The sequence below is a fragment of the Dipodomys merriami genome, unplaced genomic scaffold, assembly GCF_024711535.1.
Source record: "Dipodomys merriami isolate MVZ:Mamm:240054 unplaced genomic scaffold, mDipMer1.0.p SCAF_11, whole genome shotgun sequence".
NCBI lineage: Eukaryota > Metazoa > Chordata > Mammalia > Rodentia > Heteromyidae > Dipodomys > Dipodomys merriami.
In genome coordinates, this window is record NW_027202382.1 from 47390050 (window position 1) to 47416169 (window position 26120).

At 58.3% G+C, this 26120-nt stretch overlaps 1 protein-coding gene across 2 annotated transcripts in view; it reads right to left on the reverse strand.

Annotated features, from left to right (window-relative positions):
• Nucleotides 1-13333, reverse strand: part of Col5a1 (collagen type V alpha 1 chain) — a 141898-nt gene extending 128565 nt beyond the window's left edge. For both annotated transcript variants that reach the window (XM_070014973.1, XM_070014972.1), the window contains exon 1: nucleotides 12829-13333. In XM_070014973.1, coding sequence (XP_069871074.1) covers nucleotides 12829-12940 — 112 coding nt within the window. In that variant the 5' untranslated portion in view covers nucleotides 12941-13333. The remainder of the gene's footprint in view (nucleotides 1-12828) is intronic.
• Nucleotides 13334-26120: the final 12787 nt, after the last annotated feature.

Sequence of the window (26120 nt, forward strand, 5' to 3'; positions counted from 1 at the left end):
CAGTGCCCCACCCCACGCGCACACACACGCGCGCGCGCACACACACACACACACACACACACGCCCGACAGCACTAGCAGTGCGGCCTGCCCAGACAGCCCCAGGCCCCTTCAACCAGGGGTCGACTGAGGTACGGCAGGCTGCTCCTACCTGGCCACGCGCCTCCCCCAATCAGGCGATGGGACAATGGCGTCAGCACACCACCCACCTGCAGCTGGAGGCAGGGCTCAAGAGCAAGTCCCACAGAGCTCAGCCACAACGGGGGGGGGGGGGGGGGGGCCTGGGACTTGGGGAGGGGGGCTTTGGAACACGGTGCTAAATGATGAGGCCCTGAGAGCTCCGGTCCCTCCTGGATCCCAAGTCGCACGGTGCCCTCCCCCACCACGGCCAGAGGCTCAGAGGGAGGGCAGGGAGGGAGGACACAGGGCCTTGGGGCTGTTCCCCCCTCCTCACTGCCATTCCTTATCAGCTCCCTACTGAGGAATGAAGACCCCCCCCCAAAGAAAAAGAACACAGTCATGGATGGTAGGGGCAGAGCCCTGGTTTCTGAGCACTCCGCCAGGCTATACAGAACCACATCCCAGGCCCGGGGGCTACTTTTGAGCATCTGGGCTGCTCACTGGCTGCAGGGACAGCTTAGAAAAATGCCATGAGCATAAGACAAGAGGAAAGCAGGGGCCGGGGCAGGGGCAGCACACCTGCAAGAAAAAGACTTAGGCCAACTTGCCTCTTCCAACACCCCACACTTCCTCCCAAACTGAGGAGAGGCTCTGAGGAGCCCAGGCCTGCCTGGAGACCACCTGCCCTCACCCATCCGGACTGGCCTGGGCTGTCCACAGGCTACCCACAGGACAGGACAAGCCGCTGCCTGGCTCTGCCTGTCCCACCTCCAGGGTGTAGAAGCCAGGCAGGGGCCCGGGGGTCCCTGGCTTCCTCGGAAGTCACCCCCATCTGCCTGTGGCCCACACGTGGACAGCGGCTCCTCCCCGCAGCCTAAAAGCCCACGCAGGCCAGGCAGATGTTTACAATCGGCCAGGCCCTGGCCTCAAGGAAGGGAGCAGGAACGTGTCCACACGGAGGGCCCAGAGCGCTGCAGGGCGTGTGAGGACAGGCTGATCCCCGCCTGGGGGAACCCAGGGCCTGGCCCTGTCCAGCGGACAGCCCTAGCAGCGCTGAGCAAAGGGGCGGCCAGCAGGGATGGGTGTGTACTCAGCTGCTTTCACTTACTCCAGGGAAGATAAGGGCTTCGGATGCCCTCCCGCCCCTGTTTGGTGAGGTAATGAGCGAAACACTGGGCTGTGAGGCCACAGACCAGCCCCTTCCACTGGGGGAAGCCCCTACCTGCCCGCCCAGGGATGAGCCGGCCCCGCCCAGGGAAGGTACTCAGTAAACAAGGGTGATCAGAGCCAGCCTGTCAGGAAGGCTGGGGTCTCTCCTAGCCTTCAGGTGGTGGGGATTCACCATGACACCTACAGAACACCACTGCCTCTGGTCCTCATGCTGGCTCCCCCACTCAGTGCCTCTGATGCTCAGATAAACCCACTCAGATCAGAGAGGTCGAGTGACATGTTCATGGTCCCGCAGCCAGGTTTCTTTGCCCAGCACCACAGCACACAGCCTCTCTGTACGTGGATAAAAAGCACACCCACCCCAGGGCCAGGATACCGCGTCCCATCCCCCTAATCACCAAGTTGAGGGAGTACAAGAACCCCCAACGGCTCTGACATTGCACTAACTCCTTTGCAAAGTGGCCTGCAGGCTGGAGGCCACACCCACGACTGAATTCTTCCATTCGGCCTCTGATTCCTTCTGGGGTCAGGGCCTGTCCACAGGTGGACCCCAGTGCTCCAGGGCACAGAGCTGAATCTTAGTTATCTCCAGGGCATTAAGTCCAGGTTAAGGTTCACATGCGCCCTGGCCCTGCTGGCCCTGTCCCGGTCACCAGTGAACTCCATTGTAACGGTGGGGTGGCGTGACCCAGCATCTGCAGCCCGCCGCCTTCCTCCTTCCAGGCTTTTCAGAGCCTACAGTGATGCCCCTCAATCCCCACCAGTACCAACCAGGAGCTAAGATGACCCTGCTACTGAAAAATGGTAACTCTGGCACTGGGGCCGCCATCTCATTGGCACCCGCTTCCACAGGGACCCCATCCCTACCCCAGTGCTGACAGCGCGACAGCTATGGGAACCCCACTGCCTCTGGGCCTCTCAGCTGGCCGCCCTACCAGATGATGTCTCTGAACTCAGATAAACTGGCTCAGATCAGAGAGGTCAAGTGATGTGTTCAAGGGTCCACAGCCTTACCCCAACCAGACAGCTCTCCTGGCCTCCAAGGTATCCCAGAGCCCCTTCTGCCACCCTCCCACAACCCTGGAACTTTCTTTTCAAAAGCCAACCATAACTGAGTGGGCCATGGAGCACAGACAGAAAAGACCCCAAAGGAGCACGTACACCCTATCTGGGATCTCCAGTTTCCCCCAGCTCATCACCAATACCACACTTTGAACTGTCCTGGCAGGTCCAGGCTGCTCTCTAGGTCCTGGGGATCTAAGTATACAAGGTGGGGTCCCTGGGGACCCCCAAGACTGGTTGCCATGTGGGGTCCCAGGCTCCCTCCGCAGTCACTAGCCCTGGGTCGACCGCTGAGCCCCTCAAAGCCTACCTCCATGCAGTCTGGATCTGCCCACCCTCTTGCTGTGCTTCCTTGAAATCCAGGCCCCCAGGTGCGGTTGTATGCCCTCCGCGGAGTGCCAGGGTGCCTTGGCTCCCCGGGGAAATGGCCCCCATGCCAGGCATTCCTGGAGGCCCATGGGGAGGGCAGTGAGGGAGAGGCAGCCGCAGCTGCAGGACTATGTGAGGACAGGCTGGGCGGGGCCGTCTCGCTTGGCAGCCCCGCGGTCCCCAGTGCCCCTGGAGTCCCAGACACCGGGGGAGCCCTGCAGGTCCCCCCGCGGTCCCCAGTGCCCCTGGAGTCCCAGACACCGGGGGAGCCCTGCAGGTCCCCCCGCGGTCCCCGGTGCCCCTCGAGTACCAGACACAGGGGGAGCCCTGCAGGTCCTCCCGTGTCCCATGCCACCACTCAGCCCTGGCACTGGCTCCCGCACCCGCCCCTCAGGGAGCTCACCAAGGGCAGAGCAGGCCCCTTGATTTGGCAAACCCTGTCTCATGAGCATGTGCTCAGGGATGGCGGGGGGGGGGGGGGCATGCTGAGTTCCATCCACCCACCTCGCCCTGCTGGGACTTAGGAAGTGCAAAGAAGGATGGACCTCGGGTCTCTGCCCTGTGAGCGGCTCCGTGAGCGCCAGGCTCTGCACCACGGATGCGGGACTCCCGTGGGTGGCCTCTGGGGGTGCGGGTAAAGGCCGTCCTGAGGCACGGGGCAGTGACAGGCCCCCAGCCAGGGCTGTGCAGCTCCTGCATAACCAAGGTGCCCGCGTCCCTTCAATGCACCTGGGACAAGTAGAATCATATGCCACTGTGCAAAGGGGAGACACTGAGGCACCGACAGCTGCTGAGGGCAGCCTCTGCTGGGCGTAGCCCAGACACACAGGGAGGGAGGTATGGCCTCTCTCTTTCCCCCCCAACCCGAGAAACTGGCTGTGTCAGAGGCTGCCCACACACACACACACACACACACACACACACACACACACACACACACACACACACGCATACATACACACACACCCTGGGTTGGGGCATCCGGGTCACCGACCTCTCTGTAAGCTCCACGGAGTCCCTGGGGAAATACTCTCATCCTATGCTGTGTCACAGAGATGACAGTGCAGTCTCCGCATGGGGAATCTGTGGTCACAGCTCTCCTGGGGGCCCCCAGAGGGGCCCCCAGAGGCTGCAGGCATCTCACTGGGATCCCCCCTTGCAGGTCACTTGCGCCAATGGACGCCAATGAACATGAGCCAGTGACTGGCTTCACAGCCAGCTGTGAGCAGAGGGAAGATCCTTGAGTGCTGTGGGACACGGGGACTCTCACCGCCACACCCACGACCCCTTTTCTAAAGGCTCACCACCCCTCCTTCAGGTCCTACTCCCTAAGACCTGTGGGGTTTTCCTTTTGGAGCAGTACAGACCACCACCATAAATAAGAGGAACAAGCAGTCATCCTGGGTCTCCCCTCCCCCCCACCCTCCTTCCCCAGTCCTTTGGGGCAAAGTGGGCCCACATGGGTGTGAGTCAGGAAATCTGCTAGGAACACAGCTTCCTGGGACTGACCCAGGCCGGGCTCTGTGAGCCCTTCACCCCCCAACCCCACCCCCCGCCTGAAATTCTGATTCATGGCCATGGTCTACACTCCCAAGGGAAACCCAGAACCCACACACACAAGACCCCTCTCCTGCCAAACAGACTGACTCTCCCTGAGTGCCCCAGAACAGGGACCCACAACCATCTTTGCTGTCTCCACTACACATTTCTCAGTGTTGGAACCCATGACATCTGGGGCTAAGAAATTCTTTAGAGTGAGGGTAGGGGCGTCCCATGACCAGATCCCCTGTCCACCGGACGTCCGTCCGTCCCCAAGCCATCAGACACCCATCACACCGCCTCCACCCCAGGTGCACGATCAAAAAACGTTTCCAGACATCGCCACACATTCCCAAGATGGGGAAGGAGCCCATGCAGCCCTCCTGCCCCAGGCTTCCCTGAGGGGCGGCAGCTCTGCACACCCCCACCAACATCTCTTTGCTCCAGGCATCCTTGCCTCTCAGCACGGTCCCTGCCGGTCCTGTGCACCCTGGGGCCCTGCACCCCAGCCTGCTGTCACCACCCGAACATCACCAGTAACACACAGGCCCAAAAGGGCTTCACGGAGATGTTTCCACTGCCCAAGCAGCACTTTCTGAGCTACTTGACCATTACTGAAACCATGAACCAAACAGCCCAAAAGATAATTGCTCGCAACACAAGTGCATGCGAAACCCTGCTCCCTCCCTTCCACCTGTGGCTTTGTGTCATCTGGAAGGATGGGGGAGGTGCTACAGGAACACCAACACCAATCTCTCTAGGAAGAAGGAATGTCAGAACCTACCACAGACCTTGGTGTGGACCTTCCCTTTTCCCCTCCTTTCCAGGGAGAGAAGCAGAGTAATAGAAGGTGCAGATACCCAGGGTTCCAGATCATTCCAAGGAGAAAGGGAACACCAGAGGCAGAAAAGTGGCGACCAGCACCTCAGTGACAGGCAAGCACCTCAGTGACATCTCCTCACCTCAGTGACATCATCACCTCAGTGACATCATCACCTCAGTGACACCTCCTCACCTCAGTGACATCATCACCTCAGTGACATCATCACCTCAGTGACATCCATCACCTCAGTGACATCATCACCTCAGTGACACTCCTCACCTCAGTGACATCTCCTCACCTCAGTGACATCATCACCTCAGTGACACCTCCTCACCTCAGTGACATCATCACCTCAGTGACATCATCACCTCAGTGACATCATCACCTCAGTGACACTCCTCACCTCAGTGACATCATCACCTCAGTGACATCCATCACCTCAGTGACATCATCACCTCAGTGACATCATCACCTCAGTGACACCTCCTCACCTCAGTGACATCATCACCTCAGTGACATCATCACCTCAGTGACATCATCACCTCAGTGACACCTCACCTCAGTGACATCCATCACCTCAGTGACATCATCACCTCAGTGACGTCTCCATCACCTCAGTGACATCTCCTCACCTCAGTGACACCTCCTCACCTCAATGACACCTCCTCACCTCAGTGACATCCATCACCTCAGTGACATCATCACCTCAGTGACATCATCGCCTCAGTGACATCACCTCAGTAACATCATCACCTTAGTGACATCCATCACCTCAGTAACATCATCACCTCAGTGACATCATCACCTCAGTGACATCATCACCTCAGTGACATCCATCACCTCAGTGACATCATCACCTCAGTGATACCTCCTCACCTCAGTGACATCCATCACCTCAGTGACATCATCACCTCAGTGACATCCATCACCTCAGTGACATCATCACCTCAGTGATACCTCCTCACCTCAGTGACATCATCACCTCAGTGACATCCATCACCTCAGTGACATCTCCTCACCTCAGTGACATCATCACCTCAGTGACATCATCACCTCAGTGACACCTCCTCACCTCAGTGACATCATCACCTCAGTGACAGGCAAGCACCTCAGTGACATCATCACCTCAGTGACACCTCCTCACCTCAGTGACATCCATCACCTCAGTGACATCATCACCTCAGTGACACCTCCTCACCTCAGTGACATCATCACCTCAGTGACATCCATCGCCTCAGTGACATCATCACCTCAGTGACATCATCACCTCAGTGACATCCATCACCTCAGTGACATCATCACCTCAGTGACATCATCACCTCAGTGACACCTCCTCACCTCAATGACATCTCCTCACCTCAGTGACATCATCACCTCAGTGACATCCATCACCTCAGTGACATCATCACCTCAGTGACATCATCACCTCAGTGACACCTCCTCACCTCAGTGACATCATCACCTCAGTGACATCCATCACCTCAGTGACACCTCCTCACCTCAGTGACATCATCACCTCAGTGACATCATCACCTCAGTGACATCCATCACCTCAGTGACATCATCACCTCAGTGACATCATCACCTCAGTGACATCATCACTTCAGTGACACCTCCTCACCTCAGTGACATCATCACCTCAGTGACATCCATCACCTCAGTGACATCATCACCTCAGTGACACCTCCTCACCTCAGTGACATCATCACCTCAGTGACATCATCACCTCAGTGACACCTCCTCACCTCAATGACATCTCCTCACCTCAGTGACATCATCACCTCAGTGACATCATCACCTCAGTGACATCCATCACCTCAGTGACATCAGCTAAGCCAGACAAGGTAGCTCATATTTGTAATCCCAGCTTCTCTAGAGGTGAGATCAGAAGCAAGCCTATGTAGTTTATGAGATCCTTCTCCATCAATAGCTAGGCATGGTGCTGTGCACCTGTCATTCCAGCTATGGTGGGAACAGGATCCGCAAGATGGAGAGTGAGTAAGGGGCTGGGGAAGACCTTATCTCAAAATAACTGGTGCAAAATAAGATGGGGTCATGGCTGAGCAGTAGAGCAAACATGAGGTTCGGGTTTAAACCCCAGCACCACCAAAAACCAAACAGGGTGACATTGCAGTTCGTGTGGTGGAGCCTTCAGAGAGTTTTCCTGAAGCCCTGGAGTCTGGCTACGCCCACTTCACCAGCCATGTCCACCTCTCGTGGCTTTGTGCAGGGCCTGGAGGCCTCTCCATATGACTGGGCTGGATGGACACGAAAATTCGAGTGACAGTTATCCCAGGAGGCAGAGGGCAATGTTCATGGCTTTGTGCCAACGGGACTGGCTGGGCCTCTGCATGCCCATGTGAGGGAGGAGATGCACAGGCCCTGCCCCGGTCATGCTCGGAGGGCTGGGTCAGGTGTGGACATGCACCAGAGCTGGAGAAGTCACAGCAGGCCACGGCCTCTGCATGCACGCTGTCGGAGCAGGCCTGGGCCCCTGCAGGCTGGCCCGTGGTGCCCTTTTATCACGAGATAAAACCACCTGTCCACGCCCACCACCACTGCAACATAAGCTTCTGTGGGCCAGAAACTGCCCACCCAGCAATGACCTGTGCCCCAGGTTACAAGCCTACAAATGCTGGCAAGTGTAAGTGCGCAACTCCCCATTTCTTGTCAGGCAAGCCCCACCTGACCCCCCTGCTCCCTAGAGGAAGGAATCCCATCTGGGTGGCACAGGGGCCTCCCCTGGCTTCTCAGTGGTCAGACTGAGTGACAGCCACACTACACTGTCCACACACGCTGACACGGGAGAGCACCATTTATTCCAAGGCCAGGGTCACCTGCACCCATCTTGATATTTTGTGGCCTTTATTAAAGACACTTAAAGAGGTTGCCAGAATCCCTAATGCCAAGGCACTGACAGAAAAAGAAAGAATGAACACTAAATTTTCCATGGAGACCCAGGAACCAGAAAATAAAGGAGCCCCAGGCCATGGGCACACACGTCTCTGTGCATGCCCGGAGCTCTGAGCAACTACTTTTTAGAAAAGTGGGTCAGATTGTGGTTTCATTTCTTAGATCTGAGTCACCAAACAATGGTGGCATTTGCCACTAATGTGGGTTTTTTTTACTAAGGCTGGGAATCTTCCAGAAAAATGACTGCTGTACTGACAGGAAGTTGGGGAGTTGACGGCTGAGACTATTTGGCACGATGACACAAAGTGACCCCATTGCTTACACTGTGCATCTGAGCGTGCACCCCATCCCATAGGTTGTTCATTCCATCCACTAACTCCTCCCCAGGGCTGGGCAGGATGGCACGGGAACAGTAGGCCCCCACGGGCAAGGGTAAGCCCCCTCCCACAGGGGCCCCCTTCTACTACACCAGCCACATCCCACAGTCAGCCACAGGTGGACCTGGGCCCTCTAGGGAGACATGCCATGAACCTCAGTCCCTCCTTGAAGGGCATCTATATGTGGGGTTCGGGCCTGGTACTTGTTCTGGTCCAGGTTGCACAAAGACAAACCTCAGGACCTTGAGCTGGCACTGAGTAGGGAAACGGTAGGCTTGCCGGTCCTGCTCTGTGACCCCTTTCACGGGACAGAGAGGGGCTGCATCATACCCAGAGCAGAGGCAACAGCCCCTCAGCCCGGTCTCTGGCTGCCTCAGAGACTCGAGCAAGGGTCAGCGAGGCACTGAGCCCTCCCAAATATCACATTTGCTTTCTAGGTGGGAAAACTGAGTCACGGGCCATTGTATGCACCACTGGTAGGAGTTGGAGCCAGGATGGGAATCTAGGCCACCTGCCCTTCCCATTCCTCCCCTCCTAGCCTGCAGGCCAGCCACGTCCACAACGGCCACAGTGCTGCCCATGAGAGGGGCCCCCAGGCAGACCCCACTGACAGGAACTTGAGACATCTGTGAACCAGGCCAGAAAACCAACACGGCGAGTGCTGACTCCAGATGTACAGATCCCACAGGAGAACAGAGCAGAGCACCACCCACTTGAGAGCAAAACAAACCCCCTGACAGGGAGAGGAGGCCCTCTGGGCTCAGGCAGAGCAGAAGAACCTGGGAACAAATGGGTAAACACCTGCATGCACGCTTCTACATGCATGAGCACACGTGTGAACACTCATGTCACATGCAGACATACGCAACGCAGGCATATACAAGGAGGCCTCCCTTTCCCATGTGCCGGGTACTGGGCACCCAGAATCCCTCACAGGTTCCACTTCTGTCAGTCTCCCAGTCATCCTTAAAGCAAAAGGTGGGGGGGGGGGGGAATCCACATTTTAGGATGGGGAAACTGAGGCAGAGACTCAGTCCAGCCCAGTCAATCTGAGAGCCTTGAAGGCAAAGACACTCAGCCTATGGACCAAAGCCAGGCTCATGCTTCTCTGCAAAGCTATGCAGATGCTTACATTATGCCAGCCCTGGAGGACAGAATGGGAAGGGTTGTCAGAGAGAGGATTTAGGGAGCTCCTGGGACCCTTACTCTCACTCCTGCCTTCTCCCCAGGCAGCCAGGGGCCAGGGGCTTTCCAGACAAGGGAAGCAGTAATTACCCCCCTCCTGCTTAGGGACAGAGTGTGGAGTGTCCTGCCAGGAAGGAGGGGCAGGGCAAGATTAAAACCAGAGGTGGACACCATTCCCCAAGAGGAGAGGGGGGACAGGGAGAGCAGTACCACACCACCTCCTCCAGGCAGCCCCGGGCACCCCAGGAAGTTAGCCCCACCCAGGGGACTCAGCATGACCCAGGTTGGCCTTGTTGTAAAAGGAAAGGGCTCTGGGGCTGGAGGGAAGGGGGGACCCCTTCACCTCCACGCCCCCCACCATGCCCCACTGCCTCCCAGGCTCTGTGGCTGGAGGGGACTCAGGGCTCCTTCACCTCCTCTGGGCCTCAGTAGAGACCGGGAGCAGGCAAAGAGCACCTTCCAGGGCAGGAGGCAGTCCTGGGGGAGGGGGGGAGGGTCAGAGGCCAGGGGCCCTGCCCCCCAGTGCCTGATCCATGGCCCCTCTGGAGCCCTGTGAGGACCCAGCAGGGCGACGCAGCCTGTGTCACCATGGGCCAGACCCACACAGCAAACCCATCTCCAGAGTTAACTGTCTCCAGGGCTATCCAGGGCCCATATGGCAGGGAAGAACGACCAGTCCCCCGTGCCAAAACTTGGGCACAAAAACTTGGGCTCCACTCTGCATGTGGCACACTGTGCGCCAGAGTGTGCATGACAGGCCCCAGCCCTAATGCTCATCGGGGTTCACTGCCACTGCTCTGGCGGGTCAGGCCCTCCCAACCCACCAGCTCCACTAGACAAAGCCCGGGACCCAGGAAGGGGATGGGGGGGGGGGGTACAGGGAAGAGAGGCAAGGATGGGGAGAGGCCAGCAGCCAGAAGGCACGGACCGCCAGCAGGTATCAGCTGTGCTTGGCTAAGGGTGTGGCTGCGGGGAGCACCCAGAAATAATCAGCAGGGTGGAGTGGAAGGGACAGCCCCGGGTGTCATCATTAGAGAAGGGGCTGTGCATGCCACACTGGGAGGGCACCCTGCCCTGGCGGCCGCAGCTGAGTGGCCACAGGTCCGGCAGAGACCGTGGGACCAGCCTCCAGCCACGGGAAAGTAGCTGTGTGAGCAACAGGGTTTCTTCAGGGAACTTGCTGGCCGCTGGCTGGACTCCTCCAACAACTTGTCTTTCTGGGAGGGTGTGGGGAGGACAAGGACTCCACGCTGCCAGTTTATTGAGTCAGAGGAAATTTAACCATTCCATATCTGTCAGAACACACAGAACTTGGCCAGCTCTCCCAGCGAACTATGGCAAAAAGCAGTCACGTGAACGGAGCCCACCAATAGTGCACTGAGGAGATGACCTCAATTTCCAAATATTGGGGTCACGTTTCATTTCCCATCCTCTCCTTCCCCGTTAGGACATTAAGCAGCCCCAAATGCAATCTGACTTTTCACTCCCTCACACACTTGGCCAAGAAGGAGGCAGAGAGCGAGCTGTGTTCACAGAAAACCCAGAGAACATCTGGCAAGTTCCAAGAAAAGAGAAGTGAGGGGCCTGCAGGGCGCTTTTCCTGCCTCCCCTGTGTCTCAAGTACACAGCCAGTCCCTCTGCTTCGGCCACGCATGGACAATGACTTCAAACTAGGACCCACCCTGGGAGGGGAAGAGAGGTTTATGACACCCATCCACAAAACCAGCTTCTTGCACGCTTCCAAAGTCGGTTTTAACCGAAGAAAAATGTCCAATGCCACAGCTTCGACCCAGGCTGCCACCGTGGGCCAGTTCCCAGTCAGGAAGGGAAATCTGAGAGGGAGGAGGATGAGGACAGAGCAAGGCAGACAGATGGGCAGCAGGGACAAAATGTAACACACACACACACACACACACACACACACACACACACACACACACACACTCCAAACTAAAAACACATTGTTGCACATCAGCACCAGGCCTGGCCTGGGGAAAACTCCACTGGAGGGCTGGGAAACAGTGAGGGACCTGGACCACATTCTCCTGCTCTGCTTCACACCCATTTCTGGGGCCTCTTCTCTCCTCCCTCCTTCAGCTGACCTCTGGAAAAAACTTAGTCCCAACTCTTGGGGTAGAGCAACCACCCAGCAGTAAGATCCCAAACGCTGGACCCCAGGCCAGACTTCCCGCTCCTGCCCCAGAGCCTCTGCCCCACTCCTGAACGTCCACCAGAGCCCATGGAGCACCAACCCTGGTCAGGGAAAAGGAAAGGGGTTTTTAATCAGCAGTGGAAAGTGATTCTTCAGATTTGTCTCCAAATCACAAATGAAGGGGCAGAGGCTGGTGGGGGCAGCTGAGCCTCCTGACTCCAACAGCCACCTCCACCTGTCGGTGAGAGCCGGGGCACTTTCCTGTGCCTGGGGCTAACCTCCTGTGCAGGGAGGCCAGTCCTCAGAGTGCTGGAACTACAGGAGTCTAGGCAGGGACAGTCAGTGAGTTCGCAGAGCCCTGCCGGAAGCAGGGTCCTTCTAAAGGCCCACCCTGGCGGGGGAAGCACACATCTGCACATCGTCTGAGTCACTCTCAGCCTGCTCCAAGGCCCTCTCCTGGCTTTGTTCCATGCATCCCAACTTTGGGCAGCAAATCACCCACTACCCCCGGGGAGGGGGGAAGAGAGGGGACGGCCTTCTAGGGGCAAAGAGACTTGGGGTCCCACCAATCCCTAGGGCTCCCAGTGCCCTGCACACGCAAGGAAGCAGAGTGTCCCCAAGAAAGGCAAGAGCCGCAGCCTGTCCCCTAGGAAACAGAGAGCCAGCCCAGCCGAGAGGGAGAGGGTTACTGGAGGGTGCTCCAGGCTAGGGGCTCAAACTTGTGGGATTCCCCCACCCCACCCCCGAGTCCCGCCGGAACGGACCGGCTGGACTCTAGGGGGCGACCCTGACCGGATTTCACCAGAGGACGTCCTGCTGAAGGGCTGTGTGGCGCGAGGGGCACGGGACGGAGAGTGCGAGCTTCCGAACAAAAGTTTGCCCACTTCGGGCGGAACCGACCCGCGGCCCTTCCCTCTGCTGGGGAGGGGGGCCTGCCGCCGGCGGGGCTTTGTGCGGGCGCGTGCCCTCTCCCGGGGCCCCCACCACGCGCGGCCGTGGGCTCGGCCCGAGCTTTCCACAGGCCGGCGGCGGAGGCGCGCGGGATGACAGCGGCGCCCGGGTCCCCGCGCGCGCCCCGGCCCCGCGCCCCGGCCCCCCGCGCCCCCGCGGAGCCCTTACCTGCGCGGCTCGGAGGCGGCGCCCACAGCAGCAGCAGGAGCAGCAGCAGCGGCGGCGGGGGCAGCGGCGGGGCGCCGGGGCTGCGCGCTTTCCAGCGGGTGTGGACGTCCATGCTGGCGGCGGGGCGCGGGCTGGGGGCGCGCGGGACGCACGGGGGGCGCGGGGCACGGCCGGGCGGCGGACGCAGCGAGGACCGCACAACTTCAAGAACTCATAGAGAGCTCGGCGGCCCGCCCGGGGCCTCCGCGGCGGCGGCGGCTGGCGAGGGGCGGGCGGGCGCGGGCGGGGGTCGCCTTGGGCCCTCGGGACGGCCGGGACCCAGCTCGCTCTCTCGCTCCCTCGCTCCCTCGCTCCCTCTCGCTCTCTCGCGCCTGGCCTTCTCCTCCGCCCCCTCCAGTCCTCCTCGCCTCCCCTGGCCGCCGCCGCCCCGCCACCCGCTCCCCGTGGGCGCTCCCGCCGGAGTGAGCTCGTGCGCCCGCCGCGGGAACGTGGACTGCGGACCTCGCCCCGGGCGCCCCGCACTTTTCCCCTCCCCCGTCTCCCCTCCCTCCTCCAGGCCGACCCCCGTGGAAGCTGTCGATCCCCGACGCGCGCAGCAAATCAGAGCCGGGCGCCGGGCTCGGCGAGGCCGGCCCCCGCCTCCCACTGGGCGCATCGGGCGAGGGGGTGGAGACCGCGGCGGGCCGGGGCGGGGCCGGGCGGGCGCGGGGCGGGCGCGGGGCGGGGCCCCGGCTCCCCCGCCCCGCGCCCGGCGGGACGGCGGGACGGCGGGTCCGGGGGCGGCCCGCGCGGGTCCCCCACCCTCCCCGCCCCAGGCGCCCGCACCTGGCCGGGCCCCGAGAACCAGTGCCGAGGGAGCCCCGAGGTTTAAACCCGTTGGGTCAGGCGTCCTGGCCTCACTTTGTCTTGCGGGACAGCAGCCGGAGCTCCATCCACTTCTGGGTGGAGACTCAAGTTCCCATCCAGCCTCGCGGGGCGCCCAGCACTGCCCCCCTGCCCCACGGTTACAGATGACCTTGACTCCCCACGTGGGGCGACGGGGGGTGGGGAAGGAAGGGGTCCCACATTCCAAATGAGTCCTCAGATGGAACGTCTGGGTTACTAAGGGGAAGTGCGGCGCCAAACTCCACCCTCACCCACCCACCCCACTCTGGCCCTCCGGCCGGCCCGAGGCCCAGTGGCCCATCTCTGCCCTCCTTCCTCAGCCGTCCACAGCTCAGAAACGGCTGGGGGCTTCCCCTTCACCTCCCGAGGCCCTGTCTGGAGTCCATCCCTTCCAGCAGCTCCCGCAGGGGTGGAGTCTCCCCCAGACTTCTCCCAGCCCAGGAATCCCAGCTGAAGCCTGACTCACCCTCCTTGAAGGGCTGCAAGGGTTTGTGTTTAGAAAGGAGGAATCAAAGTGAATTAAAGAGACTTTCAAACAGAGCCATCCGAGCTGCCTTTGAACAAATCCTTCAGCCAGCGATGGTGCAATAGTGCAAGACAGGGCTCCCCTACCCCCTCCAGTTAGGGTGTCCAGACCTGGTGTGAAATTCCCCACATGCTCCCTTAATTCTCATCATCCTGGGAATCAGAGTGGGGAAGGTCGGCAGAGAGTGCTTTGCGGACATGGCCTAGCCAGGTCTTCACTTGGAAGCTGCTGATGCTGACCTGAGAATGGCTAAGCTTTGGGGCTGCGCATGAAGCTGCATACCCGCACAGAGGTCCCACGGAGGGTGGCGGGAGAGAAGTGAGAGTCTGTCTGCACACAGGCAGCCCTGCCCCCCCTACCCCCCTGTACTCAGTATATCCAGTAAGAAAAGCAAGCTTTCCGTGCTGGGTTTTCTATCTCTTTGTTATTTGATTGCTTTTTTTTTTAACAATGTATATAGATCAGAGGAAAATGTGTGAGTGAGCTGTGTGTGCATGTATGTACATGTGTGCACATTGTGTGAGAGGTATGTGCAAGCATGTGCCTTGGTTAATCTGTTCCCTTCTTTCCCATCATGACAGTGACTGAGCCCCTGCCCCAGCCCACTTGACCCTCCAGTGGCCCTGCCCCACAGGAAGGCTGGCATAGGTCAGTCACCTGTCTGTGCACAGGGAGAGCACACTTTCCTGTCCAGCTTTGAAAACACTGGCCTTTTCCCTGCCACATTTAGAGTTCTCATCTGATAATCACTCGTGTTCATTCTCCCTCTCAGGCAGGCCAGTGGACACTTGTCACTCAGAACTGGCATCTAGACTTGGCTGGGGTCAACAAAACTGATACAAGGCTGGGCACCAGTGGCTCACACCTGTCACCCTAGCTACTCAGGAGGCTGAGATCTGAGGATTGAGGATCAAAGCCAGCTTGGCAGGAAAGTCCCCAGTAAACTCATCTCCAATTAACTACTCAAAAAACAAACAAACAAACAAACAAAAACAGATGAGGCACTGTGGTAGAGCACTAGCCTGGAGCAAAAGAGCTCAGAAACAGCACCCAGGCCCAGAGTTCAAGCCTCACAACCAACAAAAATAAAAATAGAAAGACACCTGATACAACAGTCAGGTAGCAGAAGTCCCCCTGCCCCCTCCCTTCTTGGTTTCACCCTTCCTCAGGGGAGCTGTGGCCCTTCGGATGAGGAGGCAGTGGGGTTTGAGGTCAAGGAGCCTGGTGGGAGCTGAGCCCAGCCTCAAACCCAGACCTTCCTCATTTAGCCCTTACCCAGCCTGCAACCTCGCACTCTGGAAGCTGAGATGAGTGGGGTACATCCATGGCTGACAGTCCACTAGCTCCATAGCTCCCATTTCAGTCTCTGCTGCCCATGGCCAACACAACCTGCCCTCCACAGTGGGCAGGGGCAGGGGTGGGACAGCTGCTCACCCAGTGCTCTCTGCACAATTACTTGGGAAGACCTTGCACTCTAAAGGCCTCCGGCAACACATGCCTTTGTCACCTTGGTTCTGAAGCACTGCCAGCCAATGCCAAGTGGAGGACTATGTGTGTGTGTGAGGGCTGGGTGGGCTGCCAGCATGCTACAGGCAGCCCTCAGGACCATCAGGCTCCCCAGACACACGGATCTGCCCGGGTGGCCATACAGAGCACTTAGACTGGTGACTGAAACCACTGGGATGGTAGATACTATTTACTCCCTGTATCCTCAACTGGCCATCACTCTCTGCACACCCGCCTCATGACCTCTTATTGGATATAGTCACGCTGCATGAGACCCTGTGACGGCAATCTCCTCCCTGACTTCCCACCTGGGAGTCCATGGCGCCAGGACAAAAGCATGTCCACGGCAGTCCGCAGGTAGTCATTGACTGAGAATTCTTCCCATCATGGCTCCAGAGCGTTCAAGAGAAGGCCAGGCAGCAGGGCCCTGGCCACTGAGGAACAGGCACCAGGAACACAGGAACAACGCAGCATCTGTGAGGACAGGGTGGCCCCGTCACCCCCTCCCTGCACCTGCTGACTGCCCCTCGAGCCAGCTCACTGGACCTGGACTGGATACCCCCTCCCAGCAGGTGCCAAGAAAAGCCTGTGAAATAATGGGATTTCCAGACCAAGCAACCAACCCAGGAGACACCAGACGGACTGTAGACATCGAGAGCAGGCCTGCAGTCCATTCAGATGGCATATTTTCCAGATGGCGACTAGCTTGGTTCATCCACTTCCAGGAGAATGTTTTATAGATAAAAGCTGAGTCAGTAGCCCAAGAACAAGATCCACGGGAAAGATTCCCCACTGTCGACTATTTAAGATCCTTCTGCTTAGAGAGGGTCTGTTCTCACCAACCCAAATGCAATGGGCTATTCCCAGGATGAATGAAATCATCAGAGTCAGACAGGCATCTGTGAGGACACCTATTCAGGGCCTCACTGGGCATCCCCCACCCCAACCAGGGCACAGCCTGCCGCAAACCCAGCCTTCTCAAGAGCTGCACCTGCCTCTACCAGGGCTCCATGGCTGCATCCCACAGAGAGCAGGGCAGATGTGTCCTGTGCTGGGAAGGGCTCTATCTGCTTGTGAGAGGTGAGAGTTCCCATCTGAAGAGGGACCACACAGACCCCGCCTTGGGGCCCAGACCCTGCTGTTCTGCTCTGGGAATGTTCCCCTTCAAGACCTCCCCCCCCCCACAGGTGGGACTCCTCCAGCCTAGGGAGCTCACAGCCAGTGCCGCTTGGGACTGTCTGAGGTCCTGCCCCCTGGTCCTCATTCTGAGGATCCTTTCAGGGTCTCCTGCCCCAGAGCCTGGCCAGGTCTCAGTAAGGCCTTTGCCACAACTGCAAGAACCTTGGCCTTCCTGTCCTGTAGCTCTGCTCCCCCAGCTCTCCCCAGGAATCCCCTACAGCCAACCAGCAGCCCAGAGCCTGCAGACTGTGTCTTCCAGGGTGCTTCTACCCTAAGAACAACCAGGGCTCTGGGCCTAAGGTAGGCAGGGGTGTGGCTGTCTGTCCATGAGCGCTAACCCCAGGGGAGGACACAGAGGCCCAGAAGGGGGCGTTGAAGCTCAGGTCAAAGGACACAGGGGAAGCACTAGCTTAGGGGCCCAGCACAGGCTCTCAGGGTTCAGATCTCCACACTTCCCAATCCACAGGGACAACACGGGAGCCTCCCAGGCTCAGAACAGCAAGAACAGCCAGGAGCAACTACTGCTCCAGGAGAGAGAGAGGAGAAAGCCTCATGGGGGCAGGAGGGAAAGCTCCAGAGGAGAGCCAACACCCTGGACCCAGCTAGCCACCTTTTCCCAGAACAGCCCTACCAGGCAGTGTGCAGACCCCACCTCCCATTCTCATCCTGCACAAAACACAGGTGTGGGACCAGGGCTGAGGTGTCCACCTCCCACTGGGACCTCACTGCCAGAGAGCAGGACACGCAGACACTCCATCCTCCACACAAGCACCTTCGCCCATCTCCTGCACGGCCGCCGCTTCCTTCCTGTTGGATGGTCCCTGTCCTCAGGGAGAGTCAGATACCACGGTGCCCACTTCACGGGGGACAACAGTGGACCTTGAGCAGCCTGCCAGCCTCGGGCAGCAGATCCTTTGTCTGACCAGGTCCAGGGCATCACCTATCACCTCCAATGGGCCAAGTCCTCTGTCCTTTCCTCCTGGGAGCAGGCTGCCTGCTGTGCCAGTGCACCCAATGATACTGCCAAACTATCTCTAAAACACACCCCTCACGATCCCCTTCCGGGGTACAATGAGGTGCCACAGATTTCTGGTCTCCTACCAGCCCAGGGACATTCGATGACTTGCTGATATCACCCTATGCGGACCTGGTGCTGCTAAGATTTGAACCTAGGTCCCTTGACCTTGAGTTCTCCGAGGCCTCAGGGCCGCTCACGGGATGTGATTTTATCCTCGGCTGATGTTTGTTTACTGCAGAAGCCAGCAGAAGTTTCCCTTCCCTCCTGCGCACTCCGCATCTCTCAGAGCAGCCGCAAGGTGGGCACGACTGCACCAAAGCCAGGCAAGAGCCCTTCGGGGCAGCACTGGCCAACACAGCCTGCTTCGTGGTTACAAGTTCTGGCCAGATGACCACATGGTCTTCACCTTGGGCCAGGCATCAATGTCCTAGATAGACTCAGGACAAAGCACCACACACTGGGCATCTGCAAACAACAAAGTATATTTTGCCCAGCTCTGCAGGCCCAAAGTCCAACAGTGGGGTGTCCCTGGGTCTTACCCCCTCCAGAGGCTCCAGGAGGACCCTTCCTTCTGGCCTCCTCAGCTCCAGAGGGGCAGGCTGCTGGCACCTTCCTGTGTCCTCTGTGTGTGCACTAGCATCCCCTTAGGTCTTGCTCACGAGGACACTGCGAGCCCTCTGGGACCCCCCGCAGAGGGGCTCCATATTCAAGTTACATCACATTCTCAGAGAAGGGGCTTCGGGTGCAGACATCTGCTCGAGGCTACCAGTGAAGCCGCCACAGTCTTCAGTGCTCCTCCTTCCCTGGGACTGGGAAGGAGGACAAAGCCCGGGACTCGGGGCAAGGGGTCAAGGCGGCCATGCTGTGCAGCCCAGTGCAGGGGCGGGGCCTGCTGCACTTCCTGAGGGCCCGCCCCCAGCAGGAGGGTGCAGGCTGGCCAGGGGACAGGCAAACAGGGGGTGGCACGGGCCTGCCAAGCACCATCTGGACTGTTGGTTTTTCCAGTAGGCTCAAGCTTTGTTTGTTTTCATTTTCAGTATTAAACCAATGTTTTTCATGGAACTATCTCACACATTCAATTTTCTTCCATAAGAGGAAGTTGCGGGAATATAGAATGTTAAAACAGACTCCCAAACTGAGGTTTCTGCCAGAAGTCACATTCATTAGTTCCTCAAAGTCTTTGGGCTTGGCCCACCGGGTGAGTCTTGGGGAGGGTGCCCAGGGTCGGGGGAGAGGGCAGGAAGAAGAAGAGGGTAGCAGTGCTAGTGAGAACCCAGCCCAGACCACCTGCCCTCTTTAGCCCTCACTGGAACCTTGGCCTCCCAGAGCATCCCAGATTTGTGAGCAAGTACTGAACAGAATCTGGGAATGATCCCAAGGCCACTGAGCTCCTGGGCAGAGGGGCAGGGTTCCCTGGGTGCATGCTGCTTCTGTCCACCTTCCTACCCAAACAGTGCCAATCAGGCGGCCAGTGTCGCTGGGGGGGCGGGGGGACAGGCATGGGGAATGGGAAATACAGGTCAGGAGGACCTGGGTGAGACTACCTTGATCGTGGTTCCCAGAGAGGCCCCAGCTAATCCAAAACCTATGAAGGTGGGCCTGCTGAGGGCCTGGGAAGGTACAATCAGAGGTGTGGGCATGAGTGAGATGAGTCTGTCCGTCCAGGAGCGAGAGGCTGTGGCAGGCTGGTGCTGCGGGTGCCCAGGCTCTGCGTGTTACTGCTGAAAGCCTTCCCCAAGAAAACCATTGGCCCTGTGTCTGGAGAGACTCCTCAAGCAACTCTGCCCTCCGCATGCATGACGGGGTCCTAGGAACACAGACTGACTAGAAGCTGGGAAAGGGGGGAGGGTCTTTACAGAGATGATTAAGGGAAGGGTCTCAGGATGAGATCTAACAGTACTCGGATGAGCCCTAATCCAATCACATCATGCAGAGATGGGAGAGGGGAAGGGAGGAGGAGGAGGAAGAGAAGGGAAGAGGGGGGGGAGGGAGGAGAAGGAAAAGAAGGAGAGGAGAAAGAAGAGAGAAAGGGGAGATAAGGGGATGGCAAGGGGGAGGGGTGAGGAGGGAACTGAAAAGCAGGGGAGGGGGAGAAGAGAGGATGGTTGAAAAGGAGAGCAGGGAGAGGGGAGGGGAAAGGAGAGACCCCCCAGAAGAGAGCCTCAGGAGCACTTGGGCCACCAGGAGCTGGAGGGGACGAAGGAGCCAGCCCCACCTCTGGAGCCTCACGGGGAGCCAGCCCAGCCCAGCCTCCAGTTCTGACCTTAGGCCTTCAGGACCGCAGGAGAATAGCTGTGGTGTTTTGTGCCTGCAGGTGCAGGGCACTGGGGTCCCACGTGGAGAGTCTCTCATGGCTCCGTTTTGGGTCTAAAGCCCCAGGCTGAGACCAGCAGCATTCCCAGTCCAGGTGGTGACCACTGACCACACCACCTGCCGGGCAGCACCTGCTCTGGGCACAGCCCACTCAGGTACCTGTCTCTGTGAGCTGCCCCCCCAGCAATGGCCTCTTGGGCTCAGACACCCAGGCTCAATAGCCCAGCTCACCATGACATCCATTCTGCATCCACGGCTCACCTCTGGGTTAGGAAAATCCAAGCCACGGGCCAAGGAAAACGGAACAGAATGTTGGGCTGTGCGCGCTAATGAGCCCCTGGGCTTGGGTATCTTGGGGCTGCTGGCCCTGGGAAGTTCTTCCACTTACCAGGGCACTTGGCTGAAGTCCCTACCTGATTAGGAGTACCCAACCCTTTTCAAGCACGTGCCAGTTTGAAACCCAGGGTTCCAACTCCTTGTGAGAGAATAAAAGCAACTCACAGACAGACCCCACAGGCAACAATTTGGTTCTCCTGCTTTTTGTCAGCTTGTTTTTCATGAGAACCAGAAGAGCCAGGCTGCAGATTATCCACCCCTGCAGGTCTCCACAGAGGCAGCCTGGCAATGCACCAAGGTGGGCAGCTGCGTGATCCATGGACTAAAGTAACAGTGGAGGGAAGGAGCCGGAGGAGAGGGGCCATCCCAGAAAGGGGTCTCTGCCTTCTGGCCTCCAGTCCTTCCTGAGTCCCACCCCTCAGTGGGGAGCATACCCCACCCACAGAGCCCTCTCCTTGCAGGCCTGAGGCCAAATACCACCTCCTCCCCCTGCCTCAGGACAGGGAGGTACAAGGAACAGAGTCCTTGCAAGTCCTTCCAACTTCTTGGGCAAGAGACTTGGCCTCACTCTGCCTCGGTTTCCTTGCTGAAACATAGGAGACTGGTAGAGTTGTCAGGAGGACTCAATGAGGTAACAGGTGCGGGCACACAGAAAGGACTTGGTTCTCATTTGCCAGTGTCCGTTAGCCTCAGCCTGGGATGGCCACCAGCAGGGAGAATCCTGTGGGTCTGCTTTCCCACTGGCCGGGGTATAAACTGCGGCCACTCTGGGACCTCAGTGCTGGTAACAATCCCAGCTGGAGGGAGTCTGCTCCACTGTCATGGAGACCAGGCCTCCTAGGCTGGCTCTCTCCTATGTCCGATAGACCCTAGCAACACTAATTGGACCTCCACTGTTGCACACAGGCTCTGAGAAGGGCCTGGAGGCAGGCTGCTAGAACTAGGCACCGATGGCTGGCAGTCACATCTCTTCCCAATATTATACAATAGCTAAAGTCAACCACAGCAGTGTTCACACCATAGCAATCCACAGGGTGTTCACACCACAGCAATCCATGAGAATATTCACACCACTGCAACCCACAGGATGTTCACACCACCGCACCCCATGGGAGCGTTCACACCAGAGCAAATGCAGTGAACACAATCACCATCAGCCATGAATGCGTCCCCAGCACAGCCCTGGTTGCTGATCTGGGTCCATCTTCCTAACACCCTGGCAGCAGTGGCCCGGCCCTGAGGGAAGGAGGAGAGAAGGGTCTCCCTGCTGCCCGCCCTGAGCGGCAGCCTGGATTTCCCAAGGAGCGGCCAACTGCTCTCAGCAGAAGCTGTCCTTCCTACGCAGCTGCCACCAGGTATTTGACGGGCTGTCACACGGGAAAGGAATTACTGCATGGGCGCAGAGAGAGGAAGAGACCCCACAGAGACTCCACAGGTGGCTAGTGGGAAACAGAACCCCACAGCCTTCCCATGCCTGGGTTTTTCACCTAAGGGCCCCTCCAAACTCTGCTCACCTTTGGAGCGAGGAACAGTCACTGTAATTGAAGACGCTCCTTGGTCGGCTGCTGGCCATGCCTCGTCCCCCTGTCCACCGGATGCCCTCTCCCTCCTGGGAAACAGAAGCCAGGCAGCCTGGACGGACCACATCCGCAGCAGCGCAGGAGCTGCTCCGAGGTGAGCTGCTAACTGCCAACCCTCTCTACTACCTCAGGAACGCCTAAGAGGCAGCCATCTGCCCCACCACCATAACGAAGATTTGCTGCCCCTGCCCTCGGTAGGGAGGAAGCTGGATTCACAAAGGGTCAAACTGCTGGCTGTCCTTCGGGCCAGCTACTCCACTTCCTCGATGCAAAAGATGCTGCTTGTTGTGTTTGTCTTTTGAACAAATCCAAACAAATAATGCTGCTTACATTTAAAGCTGGGTTGACCCACAATATTTTGAGCAAACCATGCTCCTATTTGCCTGAAATAATGATGAAGTTGATGTCATACGAAGATGCTGGGTACTTTGCACTTAGGTTAGATGGTATTTCATCTGCCTTGTGTCTTCTGCACTTCTCAAGGAACTCATGAGGAGAATAAGAAAGGTGTGTGGATGCCAGGAGCGGCCCCGAATCAGCTCTGCTGGGTGTCACAATGCTGAGACAAGCGCTCTAGGCTCCTGGCCACTGCCAGCATTTCTTTTCCCGTATGGAACAAAACTCATAGCATGGGACCAATGTTAGATTCTGAAACACAAGCGTCTCTTCTGTGCCAGGCCCTGTGCAGGTCCTTGAGACGCAAAGCCACATTGGGACAACCCTGAGACACAGAGGCAGATATGCCGGCACTGGCCACTCATGGAGCCAGAAGACCGGGAAGAAGGAGCAACCGCTGGGGTGGACCTGAATCTCTCCAGCCCCATGGCTGTGCTCCAGTTCCAGACTCTAGCTACTATCGCAGTGACTAGCCAGGCTGGATCTGGGGTCAGAGACCCCCCATTCCTTGTTAAGAAGGAACGCACACGCCGGGCACTGGTGGCTCACGCCTGTAATCCTAGCTACTCAGGAGGCTGAGATCTGAGGATCGCGGTTCAAAGCCAGCCCGGGCAGGAAAGTCTGTGAGACTCTTATCTCCAATGAACCACCAGAAAACCAAAAGTGGTGCTGTGGCTCAAGTGGTAGAACGTTCCCCCTGAGCTGAAGAGCTTGGGGACAGTGCCCAGGCCCAGAGTTCAAGCCCTATGACTGACAAAAAGAAGGAGGAGGAGGAGGAGGAGGAGGAGGAGGAGGAGGAGGAGGAGGAGGAGGAGGAGGAGGAGGAGGAGGGAAGCACAGGCCATGTTCAGATAACTAGCTAGTGTGATTTGGGGAGAACTGGTTGCCTAGTCCTGAAAGGTGGCCTCCTTTCCCTCTTCCTCCTCGGAATGAGTTTGCTGTTCCACAAAGACGTTGCCACCTCACTGGCTGGGTCAAGGGAGGTCCTCACGGGAAGGGCTGTGTGCAGTCGTGCTGGGCAGCAGGCAGCTAGAGGAGTGGGAACAGCACTCCTTCCTGGGCAAGAGAGGGCAAGTCCACAAACAGGGCCAGCAGTGACGGAGGAGCAAGAGTCACGCAGAGGCCAGGGCCGGTAGATGCTGAGTTAGACAGGGTTCTGGCCAGGGCAGGTTACGGGCATGTGGGGTCAGGGGGCGCGGCTTTGGAGCAGGACGCCGAGACAAGCCTGGGTGCGCCATCTTTCCGAGACAGCCCAGTAGCTGCTGTCGGGTTTCTGGGTGTGGGTGGCTTCCGCACAGTCCGCAGCCCTTCTGTCATAATGAGACAGACCAGGCCGCTGTGCCACTGGTTTCCTTCTGTCCTTCCTGTAGCGTTTGCAGAGAGAATTTGAGGGTCCAAAGGGCAACACCTTCTCCATACTGCAGCAACCTCTGAGCAGTCTGGACACCGTTGAACCAGCTCCTCCGGGGCGATCCTGGCTTGTTGTGTGACCCTGAACAACCTACTTGTCCCCTCTGACCTTTAGCTTCTACCCACTGGGTTTGGTGAGACAGTTCCTTCCCACCCTGAAATCCTCCCATGCCCAGCACAGAGACCTTCTCTGCTCACTGGGGGTGTGGACCTGCCCAGAGATGGGGCCCAACCAGCTCGGTGATTCTATAACATGCTGGGCAATGGTTGGAAAAATATCCTCCACCTCCAGACAGCATCAGTCTGGGTAATTTCCCAACAGAAAGACAGCTCACAGGACAGCCAAGAGCCGGGTTCTTGAAAATGAATCAGGCGGGGTTGGCTGGAGTCGGGACCTCTGTTTCTACACAACCGATGCTTTCTGTCCATTCAGAACTTGCAAATCTGCTCTGTTCTCTCGAGTTCTGGAAAATTCATCAGTGTGACCCAGAGGAGGGCTCTGTGGTTTGACAGCCCCGCCCCGCCCCGCCCCGCCTCTTCATCTGGCCATCACCACCAAGGGCCTTCCAGAGGGACCCAGGGTCACCGCTGGCCTCCAGTCCAGGGCTAGCCACTGCCACATGACCACATGTAATTGGCAGATGATGACAAATTGCTTGGGGTCCCCATTCAGACTCCAGATCTCTAAGGAGTATCAGCAATGGAGCAGCTCGAGTACCAGGTATTAGAGCCACAATGTGGACAAGGCACAGCCCCTGGTGTGGTTGGAGTTCAACTTGGGGGACAACCACCCGTTTATCAGCAGTGCAAAGGGGGACAGATGTGCCCCCGGAGAGGCTGAGTGTGTCTCTGGGCAGAGAAAGGCAGGGGGAGAGCGTGATGAAGAGGAGGAGGGGGAGAAAGAGGAAAGAAATGAGAGAAGGGGAGGAGAGAAAGGGGAGGGAGAAAAGGCAGGGGAGGAATGAGAGGGAGGCAGCGGAGGGAGACAGAGAGTGGGGGGGGGGAAGATGGAGGGAGAGAAGAGGAGAAACACCTGTGTTTCGAGGTATAAAAGCTGAATAGAAGTTCACATTGTGGACCGCATGTAAAAAAGAGCCTCTAGGTCTGCACCCAGCCCATCCAGAGGCCGGAGCAGCTGCTGTCAATGAGAGAGGGATTGCCGGCCATCAGCCATGTGAGCCTTGGCTCCCAGCCCTCATTAAGATGAATGAGTCGGGTTCCTGGTGTGCCCCGGCTCCTCAGGACCCAAGGCCTGGCACAGGGCATCCTGAGAGGGTACCCTGAGATGGACCAGTGCAGAGCCTCCTGCAGTGCCAGCTAGCTCGTTCCAGCGGATGCTTTGAGCCCACCACCTGCCTGACTGGCTCCAGGGCACACCTCCGGCGTCTGCTCACCCAGGACGTGGCCCGGCCTCGATGACTCACTGACTCAATGACCCGCGTTACTTCACGTGGGGACCTGTGTGACCTTCGCGTGGTGCTCCCCCACCTGACACTGTTGGCCCGGGGGCCCCCTGGTCCTCGGGACGGGCAGCAGCTCCCGGCCTCTGCCCGCTGTGCGTCCCCCTGCCTCCCGTCAGTCGTGTCTTCCCACAGGGCCATGCTTTGCCCTCATACCTCAGATGGTGTACCTCAATACTAGGGTCAGCCCCGGCAGTTTTTATTCCAGGGTACAGGAAGCCCAGCCCTCTCTCAGGCCTGGGAAGAACATCTGAGAAGAGGGAGGGGCCAGCGATACAGGAAACAGCTGGGTTAATTAGTGCCCGTGCAGGAAAAGCCATCCGTGTGTGGCAGCAGGGCAGGAGAGCATGGCTTCTCAGGACCCACCCACTCCATCAGTCTGGTGACACCAAAGAGATCTCCCTCCAGGAAGCCAAGGGCTCTCCAAGCTGGGTCTACAATTCTGCTATTCTTTGCGAGTGCATGAAACCACCTAAGACACCTTGCCCAGAGGAGCCTGCCTGCTGGGGACCGGGCACCCTATTTATAGTGCCACCTTGGGCTTCTTAAGATGACAAATTCATGCCAATCCATAGGCCTCTCTTTCCAAACTGGTACTTGCAGTCAGGGGCAAAGGAGAGCCAGGAACCAAAATTGCCGGACTCCATCTGGGGGTGCTGAAGTTGAGATGCAATTAGGGTCCC